The sequence below is a fragment of the Babylonia areolata genome, chromosome 29, assembly GCF_041734735.1.
Source record: "Babylonia areolata isolate BAREFJ2019XMU chromosome 29, ASM4173473v1, whole genome shotgun sequence".
NCBI lineage: Eukaryota > Metazoa > Mollusca > Gastropoda > Neogastropoda > Buccinidae > Babylonia > Babylonia areolata.
The window spans coordinates 19360206-19382241 of NC_134904.1; the positions used below are offsets into that span (position 1 = coordinate 19360206).

At 44.5% G+C, this 22036-nt stretch overlaps 1 protein-coding gene across 1 annotated transcript in view; it reads right to left on the reverse strand.

The window, feature by feature from the left end:
* Window positions 1–266: 266 nt before the first annotated feature.
* The window catches only part of LOC143274933 (sodium- and chloride-dependent GABA transporter ine-like), a 97605-nt gene continuing 75835 nt past the window's right edge, over window positions 267–22036 (reverse strand). Inside the window, exons 9-13 of the mRNA XM_076578937.1 lie at window positions 17422–17562; window positions 13059–13158; window positions 10586–10686; window positions 7635–7805; window positions 267–2443 (exon numbers count right to left, since the gene is read on the reverse strand). Coding sequence (XP_076435052.1) covers window positions 2267–2443; window positions 7635–7805; window positions 10586–10686; window positions 13059–13158; window positions 17422–17562 — 690 coding nt within the window. The 3' untranslated portion in view covers window positions 267–2266. The remainder of the gene's footprint in view (window positions 2444–7634; window positions 7806–10585; window positions 10687–13058; window positions 13159–17421; window positions 17563–22036) is intronic.

Sequence of the window (22036 nt, forward strand, 5' to 3'; positions counted from 1 at the left end):
ACAAACAAACAACAAAAAAAACAAGAGTGGAAGCAACATGTATTACAAAACAAACTGGCAGCCTTTGCACACAATGATCACAAATATTACTTCAACGTCTGATTGTCACAAAGCTGAACGAGTTGTACGCCTTTCAACGGCAGCAGTCACGAGTCACATGGAAACTCGAGAAATGAATCGTCTCCACATGAATGACCTGGAGTTTGCAGCAGAATGGTCCTCGATCACTGGTATTCCAGAATGAAAATAATCAGAATGATGGGTGCAATAGCCGAGTGGTTAAAGTGTTGGACTGTCAATCTGAGGGTCCTGGGTTCGAATCATGGTGACGGCGCCTGGTGGGTAAAGGATGGAGATTTTTACAATCTCCCAGGTCAACATATGTGCAGACCTGCTAGTGCCTGAACCCCCTTCGTGTGTATACGCAAGCAGAAGATCAAATACGCACGTCAAAGATCCTGTAATCCATGTCAGCGTTCGGTGGGTTATGGAAACAAGAACATACCCAGCATGCACACCCCCGAAAATGGAGTATGGCTGCCTACATGGCGGGGTAAAAACGGTCATACACGTAAAAGCCCACTCGTGTGCATACGAGTGAACGCAGAAGGAGAAGAAGAAGAATGATGGGAAAGGCCAGCAGCACAACGGGCGGGTTTGGATAAAGCAGTCATGGTATTAAATCACTCAGTTATACTCTGCTGCAATGTAATAATGAGGACATTTTGATTGGGCACTGCAAATTGCAACAGATTTCTCCCCTTCTCTGCAATGTAATAATGAGGACATTTTGATTGGGCACTGCAAATTGCAACAGATTTCTCCCCTTCTCTGCAATGTAATAATGAGGACATTTTGATTGGGTACTGCAAAATGCAATAGATTTCTCCCCTTCTCTGCAATGTAATAATGAGGACATTCTGATTGGGTACTGCAAATTGCAATAGACATTCTGACTGGGTACTGGAAAAATGCAATAGATTTCTCCCCTTCTCTGCAATGTAATAATGAGGACATTCTGATTGGGTACTGCAAATTGCAATAGACATTCTGATTGGGTACTGGAAAAATGCAATAGATTTCTCCCCTTCTCTGCAATGTAATAATGAGGACATTTTGATTGGGAACTGCAAAATGCAATAGATTTCCCCCCTTCTCTGCAATGTAATAATGAGGACATTTTAATTGGGTACTGGAAAATGCAATAGATTTCTCCCCTTCTCTGCAATGTAATAATGAGGACATTCTGATTGGGTACTGCAAATTGCAATAGACATTCTGATTGGGTACTGCAAATTGCAATAGACATTCTGATTGGGAACTGCAAAATGCAATAGATTTCCCCCCTTCTCTGCAATGTAATAATGAGGACATTTTAATTGGGTACTGGAAAATGCAACAGATTTCTTCCCTTTGTCACAATTTCGCAAGGAATAGATCTGTCGTTAATCAAGGTATGAGTGTTAAACTCCATGCATGCTTTGCACAGGGGTCGTTCAGGATTGTTGTTGTCTATTTGAAGTTTCAATGTGACTGTAAAATTCTGCGTTATTGACTGTATACAGTTTCTGAACAGCATGACTCCATTTTCAGTGACTTCACAAGCTGTGAGGAGCACTTGCATCTGTCTTTGTGGTCTGTGCCGGTCTGTTTCTGTGTACGTCTGTATGTTTAAATGTATTTACGATTAAAAAAAATTTTTTTTTTAATTGTGAGGCAAATGAACGCTTGCACACACAGCTATAAAAAGCATTTCTACAGAAAGAAACGTGGCTTTACAGGTAGATTCTGTTCATCAGTCTACATGACACAAGTGAGGAACATCACAAACGTTTTCATTTTCAAACAACAGAGCAAATCATGTTGCACAGATACCAACAAACACACAACAGCCAAAAACTTTTGTTTCTAAATGATAAACCCCCACAACAGTAACAACATACACCTTAAATGCATTTGGTCTCTACCCAAAGCAACACTGAACGTTTATGGATAAGTTACAAACTAAACAGTGGCATAAAATGCTCTCGACCCAAAGCAACACTGAATGTTTATGGATAAGTTACAAACTAAACAGTGGCATAAAATGCTCTCGACCCAAAGCAACACTGAACGTTTATGGATAAGTTACAAACTAAACGATGCCATTACTAACAAACTAAACGATGGCATTACTAAGCAGTGATTTCTAGACAACTGAACAAGCCGCTCTGGTTTACAGACTAACGAGCTACAAGAACACCGGCAGACGTTTTCCCCCCTGGGCTCAAAGCTTGGTGCAGTCTCTGGGGGGATCCAACCACGCCCCTTTGGACCCCATGGCGACAAAGGTTGGCGGGGAGGTGGCTGCAGGTTTCTCCGTCATCAACATGGGCGTGGCGCTGAAGGGGGCTCCACTGTTTGAGTCCAGCACAGGCACTGGTTTCAGGCTGTGTTTGATTTTCTGCACAGTGCACACACACATTTATCAGTTGTTGTTTTTTTTCTGTCCTACAACCGAACTGAGTACAGCGTTACAAAGCAAAGTGAAAGGAAATACAGTCACTTTGATTCTGGAAATCTCTACCACATACATCAGACACTGTTCCATTATCAAATCTGTTGAAACTTATCTTAAAACACATCTGTTCACACATTATTTTAAAATATAGATCTTTCACTCCCAGCAGTCTGTCTTCATCTGTGTGAGTGTGTGTGTGCATTGATGTGTGTGTGTGTGTGTGTGTGTGTGTGTGTGTGTGTGTGTGTGTGTGTGCATTGATGTGTGTGTGTGTGTGTGTGTGAGTGTGTGTGTGTGTCTGCACTGATGTGTGTGTGTGTGTGTGTGTGTGTGTGTGCACTGATATGTGTGTGTGTGTGTGTGTGTGTGTGTGTGTGTGTGTGTGTGTGTGTGTGTGTGTGTGTGTGTGCATTGATGTGTGTGTGTGAGTGTGTGTGTGTGTGTCTGCACTGATGTGTGTGTGTGTGTGTGCACTGATGTGTGTGTAGTTGGTAGGGATGTGAAGGAAGAGGTGTTGAGTTGCAAGCAATGTCACAATATTTTGATATAGTACTTTTAGCTAATTGGTATTTTAACATTTCTTATCATACATCTGTGGAGTACCTTCTTTATATCACTGAAATATGAGCTAAGAGTTGCAGGGTAAACCATACATAAATGCATATTGTTATCATCGTCACTGGTATTATTATTATCAAATGCATGTTGTTATCATCATCACTGGTGTTATTATTATCAAATGCATGTTGTTATCATCATCACTGGTATTATTATTATCAAATGCATGTTGTTATCATCATCACTGGTATTATTATTATCAAATGCATGTTGTTATCATCATCACTGGTATTATTATTATCAAATGCATGTTGTTATCATCATCACTGGTATTATTATTATCAAATGCATGTTGTTATCATCATCACTGGTGTTATTATTATCAAAACAAGACGAGCAGACATGATCTTCAAATCACTACAAAGCTCAGCTAACAATGCAAGCGAACAATTCTGGAACACTCTCCGAACCAAGCCTGATAACGTGTGCAGGATAATCCCAAGATTATCACACTTCTGTGACCCAAGCGTCAGATTTCTGAGCACCATACGACTTCACAAGAACTGATTATGTATACACCAGCCCCTGTGGACTCTGAAGACCTCCTTCACCTAGATGACTCCAAACACCTGAATGAAACTGTCTGTCACCTCTAGCAAGATGACTCTTAACACCTGAATGAAACAGTCTGTCTGTCACCTCTAGCAAGATGACTCTTAACACCTGAATGAAACAGTCTGTCACCTCTAGCAAGATGACTCAACACCTGAATGAAACAGTCTGTCACCTCTAGCAAGATGACTCTTAACACCTGAATGAAACAGTCTGTCACCTCTAGCAAGATGACTCTTAACACCTGAATGAAACAGTCTGTCTGTCACCTCTAGCAAGATGACTCTTAACACCTGAATGAAACAGTCTGTCACCTCTAACAAGATGACTCTTAACACCTGAATGAAACAGTCTGTCTGTCACCTCTAGCAAGATGACTCTTAACACCTGAATGAAACAGTCTGTCACCTCCAACAAGATGACTCTTAACACCTGAATGAAACAGTCTGTCTGTCACCTCTAGCAAGATGACTCTTAACACCTGAATGAAGCAGTCTGTCTGTCACCTCCAACAAGATGACTCTTAACACCTGAATGAAACAGTCTGTCACCTCTAGCAAGATGACTCTAACACCTGAATGAAACAGTCTGTCTGTCACCTCTAGCAAGATGACTCTTAACACCTGAATGAAACAGTCTGTCACCTCTAGCAAGATGACTCTTAACACCTGAATGAAACAGTCTGTCACCTCTAACAAGATGACTCTTAACACCTGAATGGAACAGTCTGTCACCTCCAACAAGATGACTCTTAACACCTGAATGAAACAGTGTCACCTCTAGCAAGATGACTCTTAACACCTGAATGAAACAGTCTGTCTGTCACCTCTAGCAAGATGACTCTTAACACCTGAATGAAACAGTCTGTCACCTCTAGCAAGATGACTCTTAACACCTGAATGAAACAGTCTGTCACCTCTAACAAGATGACTCTTAACACCTGAATGGAACAGTCTGTCACCTCCAACAAGATGACTCTTAACACCTGAATGAAACAGTGTCACCTCTAGCAAGATGACTCTTAACACCTGAATGAAACAGTCTGTCTGTCACCTCTAACAAGATGACTCTTAACACCTGAATGAAACAGTCTGTCTGTCACCTCCAACAAGATGACTCTTAACACCTGAATGAAACAGTCTGTCTGTCACCTCCAGCAAGATGACTCTTAACACCTGAATGAAACAGTCTGTCTGTCACCTCTAGCAAGATGACTCTTAACACCTGAATGAAACAGTCTGTCTGTCACCTCTAGCAAGATGACTCTTAACACCTGAATGAAACAGTCTGTCACCTCTAACAAGATGACTCTTAACACCTGAATGAAACAGTCTGTCTGTCACCTCTAGCAAGATGACTCTTAACACCTGAATGAAACAGTCTGTCACCTCTAGCAAGATGACTCTTAACACCTGAATGAAACAGTCTGTCACCTCTAGCAAGATGACTCTTAACACCTGAATGAAACAGTCTGTCACCTCTAGCAAGATGACTCTTAACACCTGAATGAAACAGTCTGTCACCTCTAGCAAGATGACTCAACACCTGAATGAAACAGTCTCTCCGTCAAACCCATCTTTGCACTTCCCATCCCAAAACGAGCACTGTGATCGGAGAGACAAGGGGGGTGTGTGTGTGTGTGTGTGTGTGTGTGTGTGGTGGGGGGGGGGGGGGTTGGTGGGCTCAGCTTTCTTTGTTTCTTGTGTCCTCTCATGTGACTACTTCTCATCCCTTTCCTTTCCTGAACTGCGCTCTCCCTCTCTGTCTGTGTCTTTCTGTCTGTCACTCACTCATTTCATCTGCCTAAAGAAGAGCCTGTGGCTCAGTATCTCACCTCTTTTATCCCATGTAAGTCAACTTTTACCTTCTTTGTTTCTCTACAGTTTGATGGCAGTGAATGATAGGGCGGGACGGGTGGGATGGGGGTGAGGGGGGGGAGATAAAGACACAGCTATATGGGGTCCATTTAGATCTGGGACTACATGACAAGGCTGTACAGTACTCTCAAGATACCTCACAGCATCAACCAGGCCTGAGAGATGCAGACACCTGCAGTGTTGGGCATGAAATTTGAACCTCAACACTCCCCAAGACGCATCCCTCAAGTGGATGACCATCAACTGCGTGGTCCCAGCCTTCCCATTTGAGCACATGTCACACTCAGCTCTGGGTAGGAGCTGGCAATGGGCTGACAAAAACCCCATCTCTAATGGGGATCGAACCAGCGTCCTCCCAGTCGTCAGTCCCTGATGCAAACCACTTGGCCACGGTGGCTGGTCCGATCAGTCTACTGGTGGAGTGACGGCCAACTAGTATCCTGTCCATGTTCAAACCCACACTGGCTGAAATTTTCTCCCCCTCCACAAGACCTTGTGTGGTGGTCTGGATGCTAGTGATTTGGAAGAGAACAATAAACAGAAGTCTTGTGTGTGACATGGACTTTATGCATGTAACGATCCTGTGGCAACAAAAGAGCTGGCTCTGGTGAAATCTGGTGTGAAAAATCCACTTCAGTAAGGAAAACAGAAAAATCCACTTTCGTAAGGAAAACAGAAAAACCCACTTTAGTAAGGAAAACAGGGGTGGGGGGGGGGGAATCCACTTTAGTAAGAAAAACAGAGAAATCCACTTTAGTAAAGAAAACAGAAAAATCCACTTCAGTTAAAAAACAACAACAACAAAAACAGAAAAATCCACTTTAGTAAGGAAAACAGAAAAATCCACTTTCGTAAGGGAAACAGGGGGGTGGGGGGGGGGAATCCACTTTAGTAAGGAAAACAGAAAAAATCCACTTTAGTAAAGAAAACAGAAAAATCCACTTTAGTAAGGAAAACAGAAAAAAATCACTTTAGTAAAGAAAACAGAAAAATCCACTTTAGTAAGGAAAACAGATACACCAGCAAGCAAACAACAACAACAAAAAAGAGGAGACAAAAAAAAAAAAGGAAAAAAAAAAAAAGGGTGGCACTGCACCGAGGTGTGAACACTCCCTAGGGAAAGACAACAGCCCTGAATTTCAAACAGAGGTACGGGTTGTGACAGGAGAGCGACAGGGTGCAACACTCCCCAGGGAAAGACAACAGCCCTGAATTTCAAACAGAGGTACGGGTTGTGACAGGACAGCGACAGGGTGCAACACTTCCCAGGGAAAGACAACAGCCCCGAATTTCAAACAGAGGTACGGGTTGTGACAGGACAGCGACAGGGTGCAACACTTCCCAGGGAAAGACAACAGCCCCGAATTTCAAACAGAGGTACGGGTTGTGACAGGACAGCGACAGGGTGCAACACTTCCCAGGGAAAGACAACAGCCCTGAATTTCAAACAGAGGTACGGGTTGTGACAGGACAGCGACAGGGTGCAACACTTCCCAGGGAAAGACAACAGCCCTGAATTTCAAACAGAGGTACGGGTTGTGACAGGAGAGCAACATGGTGCAACACTCCCCAGGGAAAGAAAACAGCCCTGAATTTCAAACAGAGGTACGGGTTGTGACAGGAGAGCGACAGGGTGCAACACTTCCCAGGGAAAGACAACAGCCCCGAATTTCAGAGGTACGGGTTGTGACAGGACAGCGACAGGGTGCAACACTTCCCAGGGAAAGACAACAGCCCTGAATTTCAAACAGAGGTACGGGTTGTGACAGGAGAGCGACAGGGTGCAACACTTCCCAGGGAAAGACAACAGCCCTGAATTTCAAACAGAGGTACGGGTTGTGACAGGAGAGCGACAGGGTGCAACACTTCCCAGGGAAAGAAAACAGCCCTGAATTTCAAACAGAGGTACGGGTTGTGACAGGACAGCGACAGGGTGCAACACTTCCCAGGGAAAGACAACAGCCCCGAATTTCAAACAGAGGTACGGGTTGTGACAGGAGAGCGACAGGGTGCAACACTCCCCAGGGAAAGACAACAGCCCTGAATTTCAAACAGAGGTACGGGTGGCGACAGGGGACAGTACTGACCATCCAGAGTTGCGTGCCCCTGGCCCTGTAGACGGCGTGCAGCATACCCAGGGGTATACAGGCCACGGACAGCAGGGCGATGCCCCACCCCATCACCTGCGCCCACACCGGGTACGTGTACCCCGCGAACGACAGGGGGCTGTACTGCACCATGCTGAAGATGAAGATGCTCTGGAACACACAGTCACGCAGCATGTGTGTGTGTGTGTCTATATACATCTATATATATATCTCTCTCTCTCTCTACACGCACACACAGTCACACAGATGCACGCACACAGACACACACACACTGACCTAGTCACATAAAAAATAATAATAATAATAATAAAATGTAGGCTTATATAGCGCAGTACCCCCATCTCAGATGGGGCTCACCACACTTCACAATAAAAAATATAGAAATTTAAGACTAAGTGTCGTAAAATATGTACAAAGTCTACAAAGTTTAACATGACAATGGCTAAAATATGAATATGTAAGACTGACATGATAAAAAATAAAATAAAATAAAAAAATAAAAAAAAAAAAAAATATATATATATATATACACACACACACACATACATATATATATATATATACACACATATACATATACATATATACATACATACACATATATACATGCACACACACACACACACACACACACACATATATATATATATATATATATGTGTAAATTGACACAGGTGCCATCACAGTCTCAAATCCCACAGGTGCAAAGCACAAGCAAAACAAAGCACGCCACATTCACCACTGTCAAAAATAAACACCCAGAGAGTCAACACACAGTTCTGAGGCTGTAAACCCCTCCAGGTTGAAAGCGTTAAAAAGGCTTCCAAATTCCCACCCAGCATTCCCACCAGGAACAGCAAGGTGACTGATCTCCTGACCTGTGAAGTCCCATCCTTCAGCTGACAGCTCTGAACTGATGAACATGCTCATCAGACAGTGGTCATGGGGTTAAACTACATGATGGCCACACACACACTGTCACTCACACACACACACATTGTCACTCACACACACACACACTTTCACTCACAGACTATCACCCCCCCCACACACACACACACACACACTGTCACTCACACACACACACACTGTCACTCACACACACACACACACACTATCACTCACACACACACACACTGTCACTCACACACACACACTATCACTCACACACACAAACTATCACCCACACACACACACTGTCACTCACACACACAATCAATCACACACACACAAATGCTAATATTTAAGATTACAACATGCACACACGCTCACACACCAACACTTGAGGGGACAACCAGTGTAGGATTATTACACAGATTCACTTCAATTTCCACAGGACAACCAGTGTAGGATTACTGCACAAATTCACCTCATTTTCCACAGGACAACCAGTGTAGGATTATTACACAGATTCACTTCAATGTCCACAGGACAACCAGTGTAGGATTATTACACAGATTCACTTCAATGTCCACAGGACAACCAGTGTAGGATTATTACACAGATTCACTTCAATGTCCACAGGACAACCAGTGTAGGATTATTACACAGATACACTTCAATGTCCACACACTGGTAAAATGAACAGATGAATATAAAAAAATAATTAAAAAAATAAAAAAGAGCATTCAACATTGACAACCCACATCCACAATCTCATCAATCCCCTCCCCCCTACAACTCACCAGGATGAGCGGTGGACACAACACAACACAACACAACACAACACAACACAACACAACACACCAGGGTGAGCGGTGGACACAACACAACACAACACAACACAACACAACACACCAGGGTGAGCGGTGGACACAACACAACACAACACAACACAACACAACACAACACAACTCACCAGGATGAGCGGTGGACACAACACAACACAACACACCAGGGTGAGCGGTGGACACAACACAACACAACACAACTCACCAGGATGAGCGGTGGACACAACACAACACAACACAACTCACCAGGATGAGCAGTGGGCACAACACAACTCACCAGCATGAGCAGTGGACACAACACAGCACAACACACCAGGGTGAGCAGTGGACACAACACAACACAACACAACTCACCAGGATGAGCAGTGGACACAACACAACACAACTCACCAGGATGAGCAGTGGACACAACACAACACACCACACCACAACACAACACACCAGGATGAGCAGTGGACACACCACAACACAACACAACACAAAACAACAGAACACAACTCACCTGGATGAACAGTGGACACAACACAACACAACTCACCAGGATGAGCAGTGGACACAACACAACACAACACAACACAACACAGCACAGCACAGCACAGCACAATACAACTCACCAGGATGAGCAGTGGACACAACACAACACAACACAACACAGCACAGTACAGCACAACACAGTACAGCACAACACAACACAACTCACCAGGATGAGCAGTGGAAACAACACAGCACAGCACAGCACAGCACAGTACAGCACAGCACAACACAGCACAGCACAGCACAACACAACACAACACAACTCACCAGGATGAGCAGTGGACACAACACAGCACAGCACAACACAACATAGCACAGCACAGCACAGCACAGCACAGCACAACTCACCAGGATGAGCAGTGGAGACACAACACAACACAGCACAACTCACCAGGATGAGCAGTGGAGACACAACACAACACAGCACAACTCACCAGGATGAGCAGTAGACACAACACAACACAGCACAGCACAGCACAGCACAGTACAGCACAGCACAACACAGCACAGCACAGCACAGCACAGCACAGCACAACACAACTCACCAGGATGAGCAGCAGACACAACACAACACAGCACAGTACAGCACAGCACAGCACAACACAGCACAGCACAGCACAGCACAACACAACACAGCACAGCACAGCACAGCACAACACAACTCACCAGGATGAGCAGTGGAGACACAACCAGCCAGCACACCACAAAGAAGAGGTTGGCGCCGCTGCCCGTCATGTCTTGAATATCTCTCGACAGTCTCCTGGCCCCTGGTGAAGACACACACACCAACAAATAACCACACCGCTCGGCCACAGTGCTTCACACCACCACACACTCATCACTGGGAGAAACGACATGGGTTTGAGTCAAAACACACCCCCCCCCCCTCCCAAAACTGAGCACTGTTGCCTAAATGGCAGGGTAAAATCGCCCCCCCAAAATGGAGCACAGATGCCTAAATGGCAGGATAAAATCGCCCCGAACATGGAGCACAGACGCCTAAATGGTGGGATAAAATCACCCCTAAAATGGAGCACTGTTGCCTAAATGGCAGGGTAAAATCACCCCCCAAAATGGAGCACAGATGCCTAAATGGCAGGGTAAAATCGCCCCCGTAAAATGGAGCACAGATGCCTAAATGGCAGGATAAAATCGCCCCCAAAATGGAGCACTGTTGCCTAAATGGCATGGTAAAATCACTCCCGAAAATGGACCACAGATGCCTAAATGGCATGGTAAAATCACTCCCGAAAATGGAGCACAGATGCCTAAATGGCAGGGTAAAATCACCCCCGTAAAATGGAGCACAGATGCCTAAATGGCAGGGTAAAATCGCCCCCGTAAAATGGAGCACAGATGCCTAAATGGCAGGGTAAAATCGCCCCTGAAAATGGAGCACAGACGCCTAAATGGCAGGGTAAAATCACTCCCGAAAATGGAGCACAGATGCCTAAATGGCAGGGTAAAATCGCCCCTGAAAATGGAGCACAGACGCCTAAATGGCAGGGTAAAATCACTCCCGAAAATGGAGCACAGATGCCCAAATGGCGGGATAAAAATGTTCACAGACATAAAGACCCACTCGTACCAGTGAGCGTGGGACTTACACCCCATGAACGCAGAAGATGATGAAGAAGACCCAGAGTTGCGGGGTTTGTTTGTTTTTTTCCAGCCTGTGACTGGTTCCTTCCCAGACGTGAGTGCAAGTACCAGGGTAGATCAAAAAGTTTGTATTGTATTTGTATTTTTTGTCACAACAGATTTCTCTGTGTGAAATTCCGGCTGCTCTCCCCAGGGAGAGTACATCGCTGCACTGAGAGGGCCACCCTTTCTTTTTTTTTGTATTTTTTCCTGCATGCAGTTTTATTGTTTTTCCTATCGAAGTGGATTTTTCTATAGAATTTTGCCAGGAACAACCCTTTTGTTGCCATGGGTTCTTTTACGTACGTTAAGTGCATGCTTCACACAGGACCTCGGTTTATCATCTCATCCGAACGACTAGTGTCCAGACCACCACTCATGGTCCAGTGGAGGGGAAGAAAATATCGGCGGCTAAGCCATGATTCAAACCAATGCGCTCAGATTCTCTCGCTTCCTAGGCGGAGGCGTTACCTCTAGGCCATCACCCCACTCTGCCTACCCTAGAAGCAATGGCACTAACTGTAAAACATGGGCAAATCCATAAACTAGAATCATTTCAAAGGTTGTTCACAATGTTTTAGAATGTTTGAAAGCGGATATGTGAAATGCTTTTTACATGGAAAATGAATATGTTTATTGCTCCTGTTTACTCAACTAATGTTTATGTGTGTGCATGAGTGCGTGTGTGTGTGTGTGTGCATGCGCGTGTGCGTGTGTGTGCTGATTGGCGAGTTGTGTTTTGCAACACCTGATGCAGTTTTTCTTTGTCAGATAAAGTTATTCTTATTTCATCTTAACAATAATATCAATAATTGTTCTTATCATCATAGTTATCATAGTCATCATCATAATCATTTTTAGAACACTGATGAAGGTGGATAGATACAGAGAGAGAGAGAGAGAGAGAGAGAGAGAGCAAGAGAGAGAGAGACAATGACAGAGAGCAAAAGAGAGAGAGACAGCAAGAGAGAGAGAGAGACAACTAAAGAAGAGAGAGAGAGCAAGAGACAGAGAGAGAGACAAGAGACAGAGACAGAGAGAGAGAGCAAGAGACAGAGAGAGAGAGAGAGAGCAAGAGACAGAGAGAGAGAGAGACAGAGACAGACAGAGCTAGGAACCAAGACAGAAAGACAGTAAAAGGCAGAATCAGATAGACAGAGAGTGCAAGAGAGAGAAAGAGAGAGACAGCAAAGACAGAGAGAGCGAAAGAGAGAGCGAGAAAGAGAGAAAGAGAGAGAAAGACAAGACAAGACAAAGATTTTAATGTCCATTCAGCGTTACAACGCCCTTCAGACAAGGGGACAAGAAACAACATGCGTTCCAGTGAACACCTCAGGTAATTTGCATGGTCATTTGAACTATAAACACCGACGCGCATGCACGCTTTCAAACAGAAACAAATTCATTCACGCACGCTCACTCTCGCGAGAGAGAAAGAGAGAGAAACAGAGAGAGAGAGAGAGAGAGAGAGAGAGAGGTGTGTGTCCGTGTGTCTCACCATAGAACCAGGACACAGCGATGACCTCAAAGAAAGCCAGGATCATGAGGGACAGGGCGGCAGCGTAATGGTCAATCAGGGAGAAGAACCACTGTCCACCCTGCACACACATTTCCACACACACACACATTTCCACACACACACACACATTTCCACACACACACACACACACACACACATTTCCACACACACACACACCACACACACACACACCAAAATCACCTTGCAGTGAATACATAACAAACCAGATGGTTTCCGTTTCACAAGGGGGCATCACTGCATTTAGACGAACCCAAAAACGCCACACCATATCTGCAAGACAGATGCCTGGCCAGCATACCTTGTCAGACTCTGAATGATGCGTTTGAGTATATTTGTGTACCGGTACCTATCAGAGTAGATTTCTTCCACCGAGTCTTGCAAAGAGGACAACAGATATGCTGCCATGGGTTATTTTCCAGTGCTCCAAGTGCATGCTGCACACACAACCTGGGTTTATTTTCTTAGCAAAGTGGCAAGACACTCAAGTTTGATTTTCCAGTCGAGATTGGGACTCGAGCCTAGACCATCACTGACACTGTAAATTGTAATGGCAGATGCCTGTCTCAACCACTGTGCAACACTGTGTGACGCTCATCTGGCAATAAAGAGTCTGTGAGGGTCTGGGTTCGAATCCTGCTCTCGCCCTTTCTCCCAAGTTTGGCTGGGAAATCAAACTGAGCGTCTAGTCTTTCAGATGAGACGATAAACCGAGGTCCTGTGTACAGCACTGAAAAAGAAACCATGGCAATGGCAACCTTCTGGCAAAATTCTGTAGAAGAAATCCACTCTACACAGGTACACAAATACATGTGCATCCGCTTAAGTCCTGACAAAGCGTGCTGGGGTGTGCTGCTGGTCAGGAAACTGGCTAGCAGATGTGGTTTAGCTTATATGGATTTGTCCGAACCCAGTGACGCCTCCTTGAGAAACTGAAGCTGAGCAGCCTTTCTCCAATGAGAAGAACCCCTATGTCCTCACATGAGTGATGTTAGGCAGACCACAGAAGAACCCCTATGTCCTCACATGAGTGATGTTAGGCAGACCACAGAAGAACCCCTACATCCTTACATGAGTGATGTTAGCCAGACCACAGAAGAACCCCTATGTCCTCACAGGAGTGATGTTAGGCAGACCACAGAAGAACCCCTATGTCCTCACACGAGTGATGTTAGGCAGACCACAGAAGAACCCCTATGTCCTTACATGAGTGATGTTAGGCAGACCACAGAAGAACCCCTATGTCCTCACACGAGTGATGTTAGGCAGACCACAGAAGAACCCCTATGTCCTCACATGAGTGATGTTAGGCAGACCACAGTGGAAGAACCCCTATGTGCTCACATGTGTGATGTTAGGCAGACCACAGAAGAAGAACCCCTATGTCCTCACATGAGTGATGTTACGCAGACCACAGAAGAACCCCTATGTCCTCACATGTGTGATGTTAGGCAGACCACAGAAGAACCCCTATGTCCTCACATGAGTGATGTTAGGCAGACCACAGAAGAACCCCTATGTCCTCACATGAGTGATGTTAGGCAGACCACAGAAGAACCCCTATGTCCTCACATGAGTGATGTTAGGCAGACCACAGAAGAAGAAGAACCCCTATGTCCTCACATGAGTGATGTTAGGCAGACCACAGAAGAACCCCTATGTCCTCACATGAGTGATGTTAGGCAGACCACAGAAGAACCCCTATGTCCTCACACGAGTGATGTTAGGTAGACCACAGAAGAACCCCTATGTCCTCACATGTGTGATGTTAGGCAGACCACAGAAGAAGAAGAACCCCTATGTCCTTACATGAGTGATGTTAGGCAGACCACAGTGGAAGAACCCCTATGTCCTCACATGAGTGATGTTAGGCAGACCACAGAAGAACCCCTATGTCCTCACATGAGTGATGTTAGGCAGACCACAGAAGAACCCCTATGTCCTCACATGAGTGATGTTAGGCAGACCACAGAAGAACCCCTATGTCCTCACATGAGTGATGTTAGGCAGACCACAGAAGAACCCCTATGTCCTCACACGAGTGATGTTAGGCAGACCACAGAAGAAGAAGAACCCCTATGTCCTCACATGAGTGATGTTAGGCAGACCACAGAAGAAGAAGAACCCCTATGTCCTCACATGAGTGATGTTAGGCAGACCACAGAAGAACCCCTATGTCCTCACATGAGTGATGTTAGGCAGACCACAGAAGAACCCCTATGTCCTCACATGAGTGATGTTAGGCAGACCACAGAAGAAGAACCCCTATGTCCTTACATGAGTGATGTTAGGCAGACCACAGAAGAAGAACCCCTATGTCCTCACACGAGTGATGTTAGGCAGACCACAGAAGAAGAACCCCTATGTCCTTACATGAGTGATGTTAGGCAGACCACAGAAGAAGAACCCCTATGTCCTCACATGAGTGATGTTAGGCAGACCACAGAAGAAGAACCCCTATGTCCTCACACGAGTGATGTTAGGCAGACCACAGAAGAAGAACCCCTATGTCCTCACATGAGTGATGTTAGGCAGACCACAGAAGAACCCCTATGTCCTCACATGAGTGATGTTAGGCAGACCACAGAAGAACCCCTATGTCCTTACATGAGTGATGTTAGGCAGACCACAGAAGAACCCCTATGTCCTCACATGAGTGATGTTAGGCAGACCACAGAAGAACCCCTATGTCCTCACATGTGTGATGTTAGGCAGACCACAGAAGAACCCCTACATCCTTACATGAGTGATGTTAGGCAGACCACAGTGGAAGAACCCCTATGTCCTCACATGAGTGATGTTAGGCAGACCACAGAAGAACCCCTATGTCCTCACATGAGTGATGTTAGGCAGACCACAGAAGAAGAAGAACCCCTATGTCCTCACATGTGTGATGTTAGGCAGACCACAGAAGAAGAACCCCTATGTCCTCACATGAGTGATGTTAGGCAGACCACAGAAGAAGAACCCCTATGTCCTCACATGTGTGATGTTAGGCAGACCACAGAAGAAGAACCCCTATGTCCTCACACGAGTGATGTTAGGCAGACCACAGAAGAAGAACCCCTATGTCCTCACACGAGTGATGTTAGGCAGACCACAGAAGAAGAACCCCTATGTCCTCACATGAGTGATGTTAGGCAGACCACAGAAGAACCCCTATGTCCTCACACGAGTGATGTTAGGCAGACCACAGAAGAACCCCTATGTCCTCACATGAGTGATGTTAGGCAGACCACAGAAGAACCCCTATGTCCTCACATGTGTGATGTTAGGCAGACCACAGAAGAACCCCTATGTCCTCACATGAGTGATGTTAGGCAGACCACAGAAGAACCCCTATGTCCTCACATGAGTGATGTTAGGCAGACCACAGAAGAACCCCTATGTCCTCACATGAGTGATGTTAGGCAGACCACAGAAGAAGAAGAACCCCTATGTCCTCACATGAGTGATGTTAGGCAGACCACAGAAGAACCCCTATGTCCTCACATGAGTGATGTTAGGTAGACCACAGGGGATGGGGACAGGTAGACGATGACCACAGCACCTCTTTATGATGCAGGTAATGTTTCACCCTATCAATACAACACAATACCATATAATACACACCTGCACTATGTTCAGCAGACCACAGAGGAAGGAAGCGATGACCACAGCACCTCCTTAAGTCGCAGGTAACGCTTCACCCCATCAACCATACCACAGAACACAATGCCGTACAATACAAAACAAAGCAATACAATCCCATACAATACCAAACAATGCAGTGCCATACAATACAATGACATAAATACTAAACAATACCACACAACACTGTACTATACAACACAATACAACACAGTACAATACAACACACACCTGCGTGATGTTGGGCAGATCAGAGGAAGGAGACAGGTTGACAATGACCACCAACACCTCTTTACAACGCAGGTAACGCTTCACCCCATCAATACAACACAATATCATACCATACTAATATCATATTACTATACAATACAATACGATACACACCTGCGTGATGTTGGGCACACCACATAGGGAGGACATGAAGCAGACGATGACCACCAACACCTCTTTACAACACAGGTAACGCTTCACCCCATCAATACAACACAATACCATACACTACACACCCGTGTGATGTTAAGCTGACCACAGAGGAAGGATAACATATAGACGATGACCACCAACACCTCTCCATGATTCAGGTAACGCTTCATCCCATCAATACAATACAATACCACGTAATACCGTACTATACATGTACTATACAATACAATACCATACTACACAACACAACACAACACCATACACTACACACCTGTGTGATGTTGGGCAGACCACAGAGGAATGAGATGAAGCAGACGATGACCACCAACACCTCTTTCCGACGTAGGTAATGCTTCACGCTGTCCCCAAAGTGGTCCTGGATCGTCGTCACCACCACCTCCACCGACGCAAACTGTCCACAACAACGCAAACTGTCCACAACAACACAAACTGCAGACAGTGTCACACAGCCCAAGGTCTCACACGAATGTCACAAACTGTCCACAACAACACAAACTGTCCACAACATCACAAACTGCAGACAGTGTCACACAGTCCACGGCCTCACACAAACATCACAAACTGTCCACAACAACACAAACACAAACTGTCCACAACAACACAAACACAAACTGTCCACAACAACACAAACTGTCCACAACAACACAAACTGTCCACAACAACACAAACTGTAGACAGTGTCACACAGTCCAAGGTCTCACACAAACATCACAAACTGTCCACAACAACACAAACTGCAGACACTGTCACACAGTCCAAGGTCTCACACAAACATCACAAACTGTCCACAACAACACAAACTGCAGACACTGTCACACAGTCCAAGGTCTCACACAAACATCACAAACTGTCCACAACAACAACACAAACTGTCCACAACATCACAAACTGTCCACATCACAAACTGTCCACAACAACACAAACTGTCCACATCACAAACTGTCCACAACATCACAAACTGTCCACAACATCACAAACTGTCCACAACATCACAAACTGTTCACAAACTGTCCACAACATCACAAACTGTCCACAACAACACAAACTGTCCACAACATCACAAACTGTCCACAACATCACAAACTGTTCACAAACTGTCCACAACATCACAAACTGTTCACAAACTGTCCACAACATCACAAACTGTCCACAACATCACAAACTGTTCACAAACTGTCCACAACATCACAAACTGTCCACAACATCACAAACTGTCCACAACATCACAAACTGTCCACAACATCACAAACTGTTCACAAACTGTCCACAACATCACAAACTGTTCACAAACTGTCCACAACACAAACTGTCCACAACATCACAAACTGTCCAGAACACAAACTGTCCACAACATCACAAACTGTCCACAACATCACAAACTGTTCACAACATCACAAACTGTTCACAAACTGTCCACAACATCACAAACTGTTCACAAACTGTCCACAACATCACAAACTGTCCAGAACACAAACTGTCCACAACATCACAAACTGTCCACAACATCACAAACTGTCCACAACAACATCACAAACTGTCCACAACATCACAAACTGTCCAGAACACAAACTGTCCACAACATCACAAACTGTCCACAACAACATCACAAACTGTTCACAAACTGTCCACAACATCACAAACTGTCCACAACATCACAAACTGTTCACAAACTGTCCACAACATCACAAACTGTTCACAAACTGTCCACAACAACACAAACTGTCCACAACATCACAAACTGTCCACAACATCACAAACTGTCCAGAACACAAACTGTCCACAACATCACAAACTGTCCACAACAACATCACAAACTGTCCACAACATCACAAACTGTCCACAACATCACAAACTGTCCACAACAACACAAACTATCCACAACAACAACACAAACTGTCCACAACATCACAAACTGTTCACAAACTGTCCACAACATCACAAACTGTCCACAACATCACAAACTGTCCACAACATCACAAACTGTCCAGAACACAAACTGTCCACAATATCACAAACTGTCCACAACAACATCACAAACTGTCCAGAACACAAACTGTCCACAACATCACAAACTGTCCACAACAACATCACAAACTGTCCACAACATCACAAACTGTCCACAACATCACAAACTGTCCAGAACACAAACTGTCCACAACATCACAAACTGTCCACAACAACATCACAAACTGTCCACAACAACATCACAAACTGTCCAGAACACAAACTGTCCACAACATCACAAACTGTCCACAACAACATCACAAACTGTCCACAACATCACAAACTGTCCACATCATCACAAACTGTCCACAACATCACAAACTATCCACAACAACAACACAAACTGTCCACAACATCACAAACTGTCCACAACAACAACACAAACTGTCCACAACAACACAAACTGTCCACAACAACATCACAAACTGTCCACAACAACACAAACTGTCCACAACAACAACACAAACTGTCCACAACAACATCACAAACTGTCCACAACAACACAAACTGTCCACAACAACATCACAAACTGTCCAAAACAACACAAACTGTCCACAACAACACAAACTGTCCACAACAACATCACAAACTGTCCAAAACAACACAAACTGTCCACAACAACACAAACTGTCTACAACAACACAAACTGTCCACAACAACATCACAAACTGTCCACAACAACATCACAAGTTGTCCACAACAACACAAACTGTCCACAAAAACATCACAAACTGTCCACAACAACACAAACTGTCCACAAAATCACAAACTGTCCACAACAACACAAACTGTCCACAACAACATCACAAACTGTCCACAACAACACAAACTGTCCACAACAACATCACAAACTGTCCAAAACAACACAAACTGTCCACAACAACACAAACTGTCCACAACAACATCACAAACTGTCCACAACAACACAAACTGTCCACAACAACATCACAAATTGTCCACAACAACACAAACTGTCCACAACAACATCACAAACTGTCCACAACAACACAAACTGTCCACAACAACATCACAAACTGTCCACAACATCACAAACTGTCCACAACAACATCACAAACTGTCCACAACATCACAAACTGTCCACAACAACATCACAAACTGTCCACAACATCACAAACTGTCCACAACAACATCACAAACTGTCCACAACACAAACTGTCCACAACAACATCACAAATTGTCCACAACAACACAAACTGTCCACAACAACATCACAAACTGTCCACAACATCACAAACTGTCCACAACAACACAAACTGTCCACAACAACATCACAAACTGTCCACAACAACAACACAAACTGTTCACAACATCACAAACTGTCCACAACAACACCACAAACTGTAGACAGTGTCACACAGTCCAAGGTCTCACACGAACGTCACAAACTGTCCACAACAACAACACAAACTATCCACAACAACAACACAAACTGTCCACAACATCACAAACTGTCCACAACAACACCACAAACTGTAGACAGTGTCACACAGTCCAAGGTCTCACACGAACGTCACAAACTGTCCACAACAACAACACAAACTGTCCACAACAACAACACAAACTGTTCACAACAACGCAAACTGCAGACAGTGTCACACAGTCCAAGGTCTCACACGAACGTCACAAACTGTCCACAACATCACAAACTGTCCACAACAACATCACAAACTGTCCACAACATCACAAACTGTCCACAACAACACCACAAACTGTAGACAGTGTCACACAGTCCAAGGTCTCACACGAACGTCACAAACTGTCCACAACAACTAAAGAGCAGTCAGTATCAAGGAGTCTAAGGTCTTACAGCCTCATGTCGCCATTACATGCGAAAGTAACTGCTATCATTTACCTTGTCAATTTGTAAGATAACAGTGCTGAACTTTGTTGAAACATTGATAAAAACATAACAGCGCAACTGTGAAGTGTTCACTTCTTCTTTTACCTTTCCTGGCAATGCAGTGTTGTAAAATAGGAATGAATGCAAAGAAATGATTTTTTTCTCACATGAAGCCAGCTTTCTTGATGACAGACGCAAGAGAAAATGAATTTACCGACGTTTACCATGCATGCAAACACACACACACACAAATGAATGAACGTGCATGTGTACAAGCACACACACACACACACCCAAACACACACACACATACACTCACACAAACTTGCATACACACACACACACACACACACAAGGCACACACAGTCACACACCCTTCCTTCCTCCATTTTTCCCCCTCATCAACACTCAGAGTGGAAAGATGCAAAACCAAACACACACACACACACACACACACACACACAGAGAGAGAGAGAGAGAGAGAGAGAGAGAGAGAAACAATTATTACACAGACTGCCTATTACACACATAAACCAACAATTATGACAACCCTTTGGACAGTCTCTTGTTGGAATGATGACACTGACTTCAAACAGCCTTGTTCAGTCGTCGCTGTGCAGTGTACGTGCACAGCATATGTTACGTATGTATGATTGCCATGCTTTTTACAATTATCTAGCCTTTTGTTGTTGCTGATTAATTTGAATTTATCTGTTCCTCTTTTGTCCTGAGGGCTAGATGCAAAGCAGCATACAAATTTGTTATCGTTACTGCTATCATCATCGCTGTTATCTCTATTGCTATCATTATCCCTGTTGTCTCTACTGCTATCATTATCGTTGCTGTCGTTATCGTTGCTATCATTATCGTTATCTCTATTGCTATCATTATCGTTGCTATCATTATCGTTGTTATCTCTATTGCTATCATTATCGTTGCTATCATTATCATTATCTCTATTGCTATCATTATCGTTGTTATCTCTATTGCTATCAATATT